Raw genomic sequence first — 13,509 nt, 5'->3', positions numbered from 1 at the left:
AGCAGGACCATTTTCACCCAACAAGTGCCTGTGAGCACTTACTATATTCTACATGCTTGGGATACAGCAATAAGTAAGGCAGGGAAAAGTCCCTGTTTTTATGAAGTTTACATTCTAATGTGTGTGTCGGGTGTCGGGGGAGACAAGTAGAAAACAAATATGGAATATGATATCAGATAGTAGTAAATAAAGTAAACAGAAATAGAGCCAAGTGAGAGGGAAAAGAATGTGATGGGTAGTCCATCAATGCATGAATAGATCTAGAAAATTTGGCATATGTACACAACGGAATAGGCTTCCCCAAGTGGCTCAGATACTAAAGAATCCACCTGCAATGTGGGAGACCTGTGTTTGCTCTCTGGGTTGGGAAGATCCCCTGGAGGAGGGCATGGCAACCCATTCCAGTATTCTTGCCTGGAGAATCCCCATGGACAGAGGAGCCTGGCAGGCTATAGTTCGTGGGGTCACAGAGTCGGACATGGCTGAGTGACTAAGGACAGCACACAGCAGAATATTATTCAGCCTTAATAAAGAAAGAGATTCTTGTCATTTGCTACAACATGGATGAAACTGGAGTGCATTATGGTAAGTGAAATAAGACAGACAGAGAAAGCTAAATATAGTGTATGATATCACTTATATGTGGAATTTTTTTTTTTTAAGTTGAAGTCATAGAAACAGAAAAGAGAAAAGTGATTGTCAGGGGATGGAGGGTCAGGGAGAAAATAGGGTGAGATTAGTAAAAGGGCACAGATTTCGGGTAGGTGAATATGGTTGGAGGAGCTAAGGTATAAAATGGTGACAATAGTGGGTAACACTGGATTGTATCATTGAAATTTGCCAGGAAGGTAGAAATGAAATGTTCTCACACACACAGAAATAAAAGGTAGATGTGTGAGGTGATTGTTAATTAACTCAATGGGGGGAGTCATTTCACAACTTACAAATCATCATGTTGTACACTTAAAATATCTTACAATTTTGTTTGTCAGTTTTATATGATGGCTCAGATGGTAAAGAACCTGCCTGCAATGCAAGAGACCTGGGTTCAATCCCAGGGTCGGGAAGATCCCCTGGAAAAGGGAATGGCTACCCACTCCACTATTCTTGCCTGGATAATTCCATGGACAGAGGAGCTTGGTGGGCTACAGTACATGGGGTCACAAAGAGTCGGACATGACTGAGTGACTATCACTTTCACTTTTTTTTAACTCAATAAAGCTAAAAGAATGTTTTAAAGAAAGAGATTGGGTAGTACTATCTTATAAAGAGTGACCAGGGAAAGGTCTATTGAGAAGGTAGTATTTAAACAGAGGCTGTAAGAAAAGAGGGAGTGAGTCATAGGAACTACTGGGGAAAGAGTGTTCCAGGCAGAGGAAGTAGTAAGTGCAAAGATCAGGAACCAGGACCATGCTTGGTGAGCATGAGAAATAAAAAGGAGGCCAACAAAGGTCCATCTAGACAAGGCTATGGTTTTTCCTGTGGTCATGTATGGATGTGAGAGTTGGACTGTGAAGAAAACTGAGCGCCAAAGAATTGATGCTTTTGAACTGTGGTGTTGGAGAAGACTCTTGAGAGTCCCTTGGACTGCAAGGAGATCCTACCAGTCCATTCTGAAGGAGATCAGCCCTGGGATTTCTTTGGAAGGAATGATGCTAAAGCTGAAACTCCAGTACTTTGGCCACTTCATGCGAAAATTTGACTCATTGGAAAAGACTCTGATGCTGGGAGGGATTGGAGGCAAGAGGAGAAGGGGACGACAGAGGATGAGATGGCTGGATGGCATCACTGACTCGATGGATGTGAGTCTGAGTGAACTCCAGGAGTTGGTGATGGACAGGGAGGCCTGGTGTGCTGCAATTCATGGGATCGCAAAGAGTTGGACACGACTGAGCGACTGAACTGAACTGAGTGTATGCAAAGTTTAAGGCAGATTGTGGTAGAAAATGAGATCAGAAATGTCTTGGAGGACATGGCAAAGATTTGGGGTTTCATTAGTGTGGTGGTGGTGTGGTTAGTTGCTACGTCAGGTCTGACTCTTGCAATACTATGGACTATGGCCCACCAGGCTCCTCTTTCCTTGGGATTTCCCAGGCAAGAATACTGGAGTGGTTAGCCACTCCCTTCTCTAGGGGAACTTCCAGATCCATGGATCAAACCCGAATCTCCTACATTGCAGGCAGATTCTTTACCGACTGAGTTACCAGGGAACTGAAGGTTCTGTAATTGGACGGTTCTGACTAGAGAAATGATATGATCTGACCTTAGTATTTAAAGGAAAAATCCAGATACTGTGTTGAGATTAGACTGTAAGGGAACAAGGGGCAAGTGGGGAGACCAGTTAGGGGGGAAATGCAGTGAGCCAGGTAGTTGATGCTGGTGGCTCAGACTCAGATAGTAACAATAAAGGTAGGGAAAGTGCTCAGTGTAGATGTGTTATAAAGGCATAGCCATCGAATTTCCTGCTAGACTACATAAAGCATGTGTGAGTATAGAAAAGAAAAAGTCAAGGATGATTCCAAGGATATTTGGCCTGAGCAACTGGAAGGATGGTGATGGAGATGGAGAAAGCAACTGGAGGATCAAGTTTATAGGGAGGAGAAATCAGGAATCCTGTGTGGGACATGTGAAGCTTGATATGCCTACTAGATATGTTTACTAGTGGAGTTTTTGAATTGTTGTCGAATAGGCAGTTAGGAATACAACTCTGGAGTTTAGGCAAGAAGTCCGAGCTAAAGACAAATTTGGGAGATGGCAGCAAATAAATCATGAGCAAAACTGAGGTGGAGATGGAATGAAATCATCTAGGGACTGAGAAGAGGGGACCTGAAACCTGGGGAACTCTAATGTTTAGGAAGATGGGAATTAATAATCTCAGTTATTCATGGTTTAGACACATTTCCTTGTAGAAGCCATGGGAGGCAGCAGTTTTACAGTGTACCTTGGTTTCTAGTGTGAGATTATTGGAAGTGAAGGGCAGCTAGTGGTTACTTTAATCAAAGGAAAATGGATTTATTTTAAAACTCAAGGCTATTTCTACCTCTACTGACTGACTACATAAGACCCCCCTCATTATTTTTCCTCTGAGCAAGTTTTTAATTATAACACTTCATATATTTTTTGCAATTTTTTGTTTCATGAGTAAGGTTTGTCTTTCTTTGTACCCTCACTGCCCTGCAGACTATAAACCCCATGCAGACTTAAGGATGTCTATTTCCTAATACCTAACACAATGCTTGCTATACATGCTCCTCAATAATAAAAGAGAACAGTATTCTTTCATTAACCAGAAGGGGTTCTAAGTGCCTATTAGTGGTGAGACACTGCCCAAGTTACTGAGGATACTTAGGTGCAGTTGAGTCTGGCTTGGAGGATCTCTAAGCCTAAAATGAGACTGAGATGGACAGGAACAAAACTATCCTTGCAACACGGTTATGTGGACATGATCAATGTCTGCCTTTCATGTAGGTGGACAAGTGGTTTCTAAGTGCAGACAAATTCCATTTAATAACACTTTGAGCATGATATACTTCATATCATATCATTATTATTTGAACCTCAAAGTGACTCTGCAAGATAGGTATTATTACCCCTATTTTATAGATGAGGAAACTAAGGTTTAGCCTGTCTAATCAGACAAGTTAGTCCTATTAAGGCAGGCAATTAAGTCAGTGGCTGCACTGGGATCTCCTGAAGCAGGGTTTCATTTCACTGTCCATGTTAGACTCCTCTATACTTAAACACTCCATTATTTTAAAATAAAATCATGTCCAGCATCATAAGAAATGGTGCTAAAGAGATAAAAGCATTATTCTCAGACTAATGACATTTCCCTGCTTCTCCTAGAGCTGCTGGGCAAGGTCAAGTATTAGAGCTGGTGGGAAAATAGAAATTCCACCTTGGCTACAAGGTACAACTAGGGACCTTGCTGATTGAATCTGTTCTATTGCTCTATAGCCTAGACAAGAACACTGAGAACATTTGTTCAGTTACATTTACAAAACCTTTGCTAGATGCACATATACAGAAAGTATTTTGTCTTTTGCAGTAATCAGGAGTCGTGGCAGGGTAAGAGCCAATCTCGGAAGCTGCTCCAGCTGCTGGAATTGTTATTCCTATATCTACTTTTCTCTCTTTTATTTGTAAATTTATAGTTTCTTTTCTTTGCCCATTATATGCAATTTCCACCCCATATGGAGTCATCTCTGGAGAGTGATCTACATAAAGGCCAAACTACTTAAAAATATATGCACTTGCTGAAGGCCTTGAACACCAGGTCATATCATGAAATATTGTTCATAATCTTCATTATAACAATGGTAAAATATTATATGATACTAGTCCTTATTTCTATTTATATCCTAGTCAGGGAATTTAATAAGTGACTGTTTCTTATCTAATAGTAAAACCTCTAGTATTTCATTTAAGCAATATAAGATGAAGGTGAATTAGAGAGAAAAATTTAAATATCAATGCCCATCAAATTTTATGTAATACTTATAACCAAGGTATTTTTATCTCACTTGATTTTTAAAAATTTTTATTTATTTCAATTGGAGGAAAATTACTTTACAATATTGTGATGTTTTTGCCGTACATCAGTATGAATCGGTCATAGGTATACATTTGTTCCCCCCATCCTGAATCCGCCTCCCACCTCCTTCCCCACCCCATCCCTCCAGGTTGTCACAGAGTCCCTCTTACAATGTTGGTGGGAATGCAAACTGATACAATTACTATGGAGAACAGTATGCAGATTCCTTTAAAAAATAGGAATAAAACTACCATATGGCCCAGCAATCTCACTGGATTTAACACAGTTTAACAGTATTTCATGTCATCTGTCCATTTTCTAATGATATGAAAGATCATAGGCATTTTATGGTAATATCCACAGCAAAAGAGAGATTTTTCCTTAAAAATAAAAAAAAATGATTAATAGAAATTTATACTAGATAATAAAATCAGGCCAGGAAACATACCTAACTTCAATAGTTACTACGTAGCTAAACAAACTATAGTAAGTTATAAAAATAAATACCCTTTTTACGCAGCAGAACACTGGCATGTTTTCGTCCATTTCGATTTTCCACATGGCAGGTATAATTCGCCAGGTCAGCCTCCACCACTGAATCAAAGATGAGTGCCAACTCAACTTCTTTTTCTCCAAGATGCTCTTTGAGGAGCCTGAAATAAAGGAAAGTACTCTTGGCTAATTGGTTTGATTTGGGGAGAGCCCAGTCATGCAAAGACTGAAGATAGTTATTGTAGCTCACTAAAGTCTCCAGTAGGCTGATAGGTGTAGGTGCAGAAACTTCAAAAAGAAAACACAAAAAGTGACTTTTAATGTGAAGATCATATGGGAAAGGAAAAAAGTGAGGAATTCACTCAGAAAAAAGAAATATTAACGTGCCACTAGGCTCTGATAAATGAAGCCAGTATGATTTGTGTAGCAAACAGGAGACACTGGGCTCCATATTCTAAGCTGAGCTTATGAAAACAAACTGGATTTTTGCATCATGACATGAAGGGGAAAAATCTATAGAAATGTAGGTTTTGTGTTAGAGTTTTGACAACAGGGGGTAAGACAGTTAAAAAGGGGGGCCTTGAAAAGAATTGCTTTATAAGAAATAAACTAAGGGTGGTTAGTGGCATTCTATCCCCAAATATCAATAAGAAGCCTGTTCTCTACTTTCTCCTGCCTTTTGTCCAGTGCAGACATATACCCCTAATCCTCCAATGTACTACTATGGCCCTTCTTCCCCCCGCACCCCCCCCCCACAACATTGCTCACCATTTGTCTTTCTCCTTCCCTCTGCACCCTCCTACCCCCACAAGAGAAACTGCCTTATGTGTATTTTTTTCATAGTCCTGCCTTTTGCTTTCTCAAGTGAGGTTACAGGTCTTGAATGGCCAGTAACAGTTGTTCTTCACAGAGGAGCTGAGTTGCCAGGAAACTTTCCTGAGGGGTGCATCTCTTATTTCTTTGGAGAGCTATATTCTCGCCAGTGGCCAGCTGCCTTCTGGGTGAGGTGAAAGTGGGTACCCTGCTGACTTTTAGTTTCTATCTCCTGCTTTAAACCAGAGAAAGAGCAAATTGTGAGTCTAAGTAGTGGAAAGCCTGCCATTAAGGTCTAGGGTGAGGTTGTTAAATATATGAATTTGCAAGAGGGAAATTCTCATCTCCTTTTTGGATACCTGGTTATGAAGGCAGTGAAGAACATTCTGATGTATTGGTATTTACCATAAAGTTGGAAAAGACAACTGTACTCAGAGAAAACTGGGTTATAAATATGGGCCTCCCACTTACAAGCTCAAGCTGGATTCTTACAAAGTAATTAACTCAATGGCACCTTAATATAACTCATCTTTAAGCTGGGAAAAATACCTACCCTCCTTAACTTTGTTGTGGGGGTAAAATGGTTTAAAGTGATTTTAAGATTAAATAGCAGATGCAAGTGCAAATGAATGTCATTAAACACCAACATTTCATTATCCAAAGGGAAACTGTTTACATTTTGGCTCCTCCAAATATATTTGTATTTATACATGTTGATACTTAAATTTGGCTTGGATGAATCTCTTCTGGATCCCCTCTGAGAGAAGGGAAGGCTTAAAGTTGGGTTGGTGGAAGGGAGTTCTTGGAATATGAGACTCCCCCGTACTGAAATCCTAAACACAGATTATATCCCCAATACACGTTTTTAAAATTAACCCTATTTCTGTTACCTTCCAATAATATACATATCAGAGAGTTTATAATACTGGCATTTATAACTTGAATAAATCTCCTTAGTATAAGAATTTTCTTAATCGTATTTTGCTGGTAGTCTATTAATATTTTTCTTCTTGGCTAAACTTGCAGTTCTCTTCTCTTTCCCCTATCCCAACATAAACCTAAACAAGGAAAAATGGGAATTTACTGTCTTCACAGTTTATGTTGAATTTTACTCCATTTTATCCCTGCTATGTGCAAATAGCACTATATGCAATTTTTTAGTTCTGTGTGACCCTCTATGGAATAACCCCCTTTAATGCCAGAAGCTGCTTAAGCACCACAAATTAAATTTGATTTAAAGCTTCACGTGTAGGGCAGCCACAGCCTTTGCCAGGCATGAGGCAGAAAGCTGATCCTGTCCCGCCAGACCAAGCCTTTCCCTCTTCATTTCTAATGCAGTTTCCAAAAACAGCTCTTCACAGGCTGCAGAAAGAATCTGGAGAGAGGATTTGAAAAATGATCCTTCATCCATCTATTAATATATATGAGGTGTCTTAATTATCAGCTCTTGAAAATATAGAGGGGACTTGCTTTTTTGGAATTAAAGAGCAAGTTGGTGTTTACGTCTATAAATTACTCTGCAGAGCAGTCACAATTTCCTAACAAATATTGATATATAACAATCTATCAATGATTCTTTATCATTCCCCTAAGTGCCTAGCTCTGGGATAGACAGATATTGGTGTTAGAGAAATGTAAGCATTAAAAGATCAGGTGCCTGCTCCCAGTAAGCATTAACATTTAAACAAGGGAAGAAAATCTACATAGCTGAAAAAATTAAAGGAGGAATGAGGTAAAACAGGGTGGTATAGTCATGCTTACAATGGAATTTCAAAAACACAACAACAGACTATTATTTACTAAAGTAGCTGGAGATGGCTTGAGAAGACTGCCTAAACAAAAGGAAGAAGGAAGCATTTTCTAGGAGAGAAGACATAAATAGGTTTTTGCAGACTGTTTGACACTGAAGGGACTGGTTTTGGGGTGGGGGATACAAATGAGGGGATCTTGGGATATACTTCAAATAACTTCAGAAGTATCTCACTCCAAGGATTAATATTGAAGGCAAGTTATAGGCAACAGTGAATACTGACAAAATAAAAAATACTAAATTCAGGTGACAGAAATCACTACTTTTAAAAGTTTTATTGTTAAGACCTATTATTTAAAAAGTCATGCTAAAAAAGTTTGGAAGTTTTCACTCTCACCCTTACAACAAGAAAAAAGTGAACAAAATGAAAGCCAACAACTCTTCTTAGGTTCATCAGAGAATTGAGGTCACAGGGCAAACTCCTGCTCTGCGAATTTGAGATAGTGAGGCAAATACTGAGAATCACAGTGCACTGGGAGCAGAAACCCAGGAACAGGAACCAATATGAATTAAAAACAATTAATTGATGAGTCACTGTAGGGCTAGTATGGACTAGCTTGAAAGTTAAAAAAACTCCATGAGATCTAATCTTAGGGGTGCCTCATACTTTCATGAGCTTTGCTTCCAAGATCCTGTCCAGGTTTCAGGGTGAAGATCAGAGACATGTTCCTTTACGCTTTGGGCAAAGGAGGAGGGAAAGGCAACAATCTTGAAAGGAGCCTAGAGCACTCTTTCTTCTTAACAAAGGCATGCCCTCAAGGGAAACTTCTTTAGCAGAGCCTAAATTACTTGAGTTTTACCGAAACTGGAGGAAAGAGAAATATCTAACTCCAGCCTCCTCAAGCCTTCCTGTTTCATCTAAGAAAAGGAGGAAAGCTGAGAAGCATTTGTAAAGGTCAGAGCCTGAAGGCACAAGCTGATGAAAAGACTAAGACTTTATCACAGTGTTATAGAATATTTACCACCATACCAGTCAAGGGCTTTCAGATGAAAGAATGGCCAGGCTCAGACCCTGTTTCAGAAGCAGTCTCTAGGAGAACTGAAAGAAACAGTGGAGATGTAAACAAGTACATTATAGGAAATTTTAGCCTTTTACACCTGCAACAGTTAGAACTGGACATGGAACAACAGACTGGTTCCAAATAGGAAAAGGAGTACGTCAAGGCTGTATATTGTCACCCTGCTTATTTAACTTCTATGCAGAGTACATCATGAGAAATGCTGGGCTGGAAGAAGCACAAGCTGGAATCAGGACTGCCAAGAGAAATATCAATAACCTCAGATATGCATGTAACACCACCCTTATGGCAGAAAGTGAAGAGGAACTAAAGAGCCTCTTGATGAAAGTGAAAGAGGAGAGTGAAAAAGTTGGCTTAAAGCTCAACATTCAGAAAACGAAGATCATGGCATCCAGTCCCATCACTTCATGGGAAATAGATGGGGAAACAGTGTCAGACTTTATCTTTCGGGGCCCCAAAATCACTGCAGATGGTGACTGCAGCCATGAAATTAAAAGACGTTTACTCCTTGGAAGTAAAGTTATGACCAACCTAGATAGCATATTGAAAAGCAGAGACATTACTTTGCCAACAAAGGTCCATCTAGTCAAGGCTATGGTTTTTTCCAGTGGTCATGTATGGATGTGAGAGTTGGACTTTGAAGAAAGCTGAGCGCTGAAGAATTGATGCTTTTGAACTGTTGTGTTGGAGAAGCCTCTTGAGAGTCCCTTGGACTGCAAGGAAATACAACCAGTCCATCCTAAAGGAGATGAGTCCTGGGTGTTCATTGGAAGGACTGATGCTGAAGCTGAAACTCCAATACTTTGGCCACTTCATGCGAAGAGTTGACTTATTGGAAAAGACCTTGATGCTGGGAGGGATTGGGGGCAGGAGGAGAAGGGGACGACAGAGGATGAGATGGCTGGATGGCATCACTGACTCGATGGACATGAGTTTGGGTAGGCTCCGGGAGTTGGTGATGGACAGGGAGGCCTGGCGTGCTGTGATTCATGGGGTTGCAGAGTCAGGTATGACTGAGTGACTGAACTGAACACCTACAACTATAGAAAACAGTAAACACAGCTTAACTCCTAGCCACATAAACATAAAATCTTACTCTAAAGACATGTCTACTTCAGTCCCTTTTATCTGATAATTACATCTGGTTTTCAAACAAAAAATAAGACATATTAAAAAGAAAAAGTTTTGAAAAGACAACACAACCATCAGAACCATACTCAGATATGGCAGAGAATGATCAGAATGAGGATATAAAATAACCATGATTAATAAGTTAAAGTCTCAAATGGAAAAAGTTAACAATATAAACAATATATTGGTAATACAACATGAAAAATGGAAATTCTAAGAAGGAATCAAAAGGAAATGCTAGAAAACAAGACGTTGTAATAGGAATAAACAGTGCCTTTCATGGGCCATTAATAGACTGGATGTGGCCAAAGAAAGAATAAGTGATCTTGAAGAAAGTCAATGCAATCTCCTAAACTGAAATGCAAAGAGAACATGGCAAAAAAGGAACAAAATATTGAACATCAGAGGTATAACTACAAAAGGAGTAACATACATTTAATCTATGTTCAGTTCAGTTCAGACGCTCAGTTGTGTCTGACTCTTTGCGACCCCATGAATCACAGCACACCAGGCCTCCCTGTCCATCACCAACTCCTGGAGTTTACCCAAACTTAGGTCCATTGAGTCAGTGATGCCATCCAGCCATCTCATCCTCTGTTGTCCCTTCTCCTCCTGCCCCCATGTTGCCAAAATACAAAACACCAAACTACGAAAGAGAAAGGAACAATAGAAATATATGAAGTAATAGTAACTTAGAATTTTCCAAAGATACCAGAACACAGATGCAGGAAGTTCAGAGAATACCAAGCAGAGTAAATTTTTTTTTAAATTTTATTTTATTTTTAAACTTTACATAATTGTATTAGTTTTGCCAAATATCAAAATGAATCCATCACAGGTATACATGTGCTCCCCATCCTGAACCCTCCTCCCTCCTCCCTCCCCATACCATCCCTCTGGGTCGTCCCAGTGCACTAGCCCCAAGCATCCAGTATCGTGCATTGAACCTGGACTGGCATCTCGTTTCATACATGATATTTTACATGTTTCAATGCCATTCTCCCAAATCTTCCCACCCTCTCCCTCTCCCACAGAGTCCATAAGACTGTTCCATACATCAGTGTCTCTTTTGCTGTCTCGTACACAGGGTTATTGTTATCATCTTTCTAAATTCCATATATATGCATTAGTATACTGTATTGGTGTTTTTCCTTCTGGCTTACTTCACTCTGTATAATAGGCTCCAGTTTCATCCACCTCATTAGAACTGATTCAAATGAATTCTTTTTAATGGCTGAGTAATACTCCATTGTGTATATGTACCACTGCTTTCTTATCCATTCATCTGCTGATGGACATCTAGGTTGCTTCCATGTCCTGGCTATTATAAACAGTGCTGCGATGAACATTGGGGTACACGTGTCTCTTTCCCTTCTGGTTTCCTCAGTGTGTATGCCCAGCAGTGGGATTGTTTTAAAAGCTACATCTTGACGGATCATATTCTAACTGTAAAAAGTGGGAAAAAATGAGAGAAAAATCTTGAAAGGATTCAGAGGGGAAAAAAAAAACTTACCTATACAGGAATAAAAATAAGAAACACATCTTTAGAAACTATATAAGCAAGAACAGAGTGGAGTGGAATATTGAAAGTGTTCAAAGAAATTTACAACCAACCTAGAATATTGTATCCATTTTTCCTTCAAAGGTGAAGGAGAAATAAAGACTTTTTCAGACAAATAAAAAGTGAGGGAATTTGTTGCAAGTAGACCTACACTGTAAAAAATGTTAAAAGAAATTCTTAAGAGAAAATGAAAATTAAACAGGTCAAATTTGGATATTCATAATGAAAAGAAGAGATAGGAGTGAATAAAGGTAAAATGTCTTACATTTCCTATTCATAATTAATCTAACAGGTAACAGCTTGTTTAAAATAATAATAGCAATAAAAGCAGTTGTACAAAGTTTTGAGGATCTGATATACAGCACGGTGACTATACTCAATAACATGATATTGTATGCTTGAGTGTTGCTGAGATTATTTTTAATTTATTTATTTTAATTGGAGGCTAATTACTTTACAATATTGTAGTGGTTTTTGCCATGCATTCACATGAATCAGCCATGGGTGTACATGTGTTCCCCATCCTGAACCCCCGTCCCACCTCCCTCCCCATCCCATCCCTCTGGGTCATCCCAGTGCACCAGCCCTGAGCACCCTGTCTCATGCATCGAACTTGGACTGGTGATCTATTTCACATATAATAATATACATGTTTCAGTGCTATTCTCTCAAATCCATCCCACCTTCGCCTTCTCCCACAGAGTCCAAAAGACTGTTCTTTACATCTGTGTCTCCTTTGCTGTCTTGCATATAGGGTTATCATTACCATCTTTCCAAATTCCATCTATATGTGTTAGTATACTGTATTGGTGTTTTTCTTTCTGACTTACTTCACTCTGTATAATAGGCTCAAGTTTCATCCATCTCATTAGAACTGATTCAAATGTATTCTTCTTAATGGCTGAGTAATATTTCATTGTGTATATGTACCATAGCTTTCTTATCCATTCATCTGCTGATGGACATATAGGTTGCTTCCATATCCTAGCTATTATAAACAGTGCTGCGATGAACATTGGGGTACACGTGTCTCTTTCAATTCTGGTTTCCTTGGTGTGTATGCCCAGCAGTGGGATTGCTGGGTTGTATGGCAATTCTATTTCCAGTTTTCAAGGAATCTCCACACTGTTCTCCATAGTGGCTATACTAGTTTGCATTCCCACCAACAGTGTAAGAGGGTTCCCTTTTCTCCACACCCTCTCCAGCATTTATTGTTTGTAGACTTTTGGATAGCAGCCATTCTGACTGGTGTGAGATGGTACCTCATTGTGGTTTTGATTTGTATTTCTCTGATAATGAGTGATGTTGAGCATCTTTTCATGTGTTTGTTAGCCATCTGTATGTCTTCTTTGAAGAAATGTCTGTTTAGTTCTTTGGCCCATTTTTTGATTGGGTCCTTTATTTTTCTGGAATTGAGTTGCAGGAGCTACTTGTATATTTTTGAGATTAATTCTTTGTCCGTTGCTTCATCTGCTATTATTTTCTCCCATTCTGAAGGCTGTCTTTTCATCTTGCTTATAGTTTCCTTCACTGTGCAAAAGCTTTTAAGTTTAATTAGGTCCCATTTGTTTATTTTTGCTTTTATTTCCATTACTCTCGGAGGTGGGTCATAGAGGATCCTGCTGTGATGTATGTCAGAGTGTTTTGCCTATGTTTTCCTCTAGGAGTTTAATAGTTTCTGGTCTTACGTTTAGATCTTTAATCCATTTTGTGTTTATTTTTGTGTATGGTGTTAGAAAGTGTTCTAATGTCATTCTTTTACAAGTGGTTGACCAGTTTTCCCAGCACCACTTGTTAAAGAGATTGTCTTTTCTCCATTGTATATTCTTGCCTCCTTTGTCAAAGATAAGATGTCCGTAGGTGCATGGATTTATCTCTGGGCTTTCTATTTTGTTCCATTGATCTATGTTTCTGTCTTTGTGCCAGTACCATACTGTCTTGATGACTGTAGCTTTGTGGTATAGCCTGAAGTCAGGCAGGTTGATTCCTCCAGTTCCATTCTTCTTTCTCAAGATTGCTTTGGCTATTTGAGGTTTTTTGTATTTCCATAAAAATTGTGAAATTATTTGTTCTAGTTCTGTGAAAAATATCATTGGTAGCTTGATAGGGATTGCATTGAGTCTTAGATTACTTTGGGTAGTATACTCAT

At 39.2% G+C, this 13,509-nt stretch overlaps 1 protein-coding gene across 1 annotated transcript in view; it reads right to left on the bottom strand.

The window, feature by feature from the left end:
* Positions 1 to 13,509, bottom strand: part of IL1RAPL2 (interleukin 1 receptor accessory protein like 2) — a 1,181,612-nt gene that overhangs the window by 27,674 nt on the left and 1,140,429 nt on the right. Inside the window, exon 8 of the mRNA XM_070785442.1 lies at positions 5,042 to 5,187. Within this exon, the coding sequence (XP_070641543.1) occupies positions 5,042 to 5,187 (146 nt within the window). The remainder of the gene's footprint in view (positions 1 to 5,041; positions 5,188 to 13,509) is intronic.

Source organism: Bos indicus, chromosome X (assembly GCF_029378745.1).
Source record: "Bos indicus isolate NIAB-ARS_2022 breed Sahiwal x Tharparkar chromosome X, NIAB-ARS_B.indTharparkar_mat_pri_1.0, whole genome shotgun sequence".
NCBI classification, from domain to species: domain Eukaryota; kingdom Metazoa; phylum Chordata; class Mammalia; order Artiodactyla; family Bovidae; genus Bos; species Bos indicus.
This window is presented reverse-complemented; position numbering and strand designations above follow the sequence as displayed.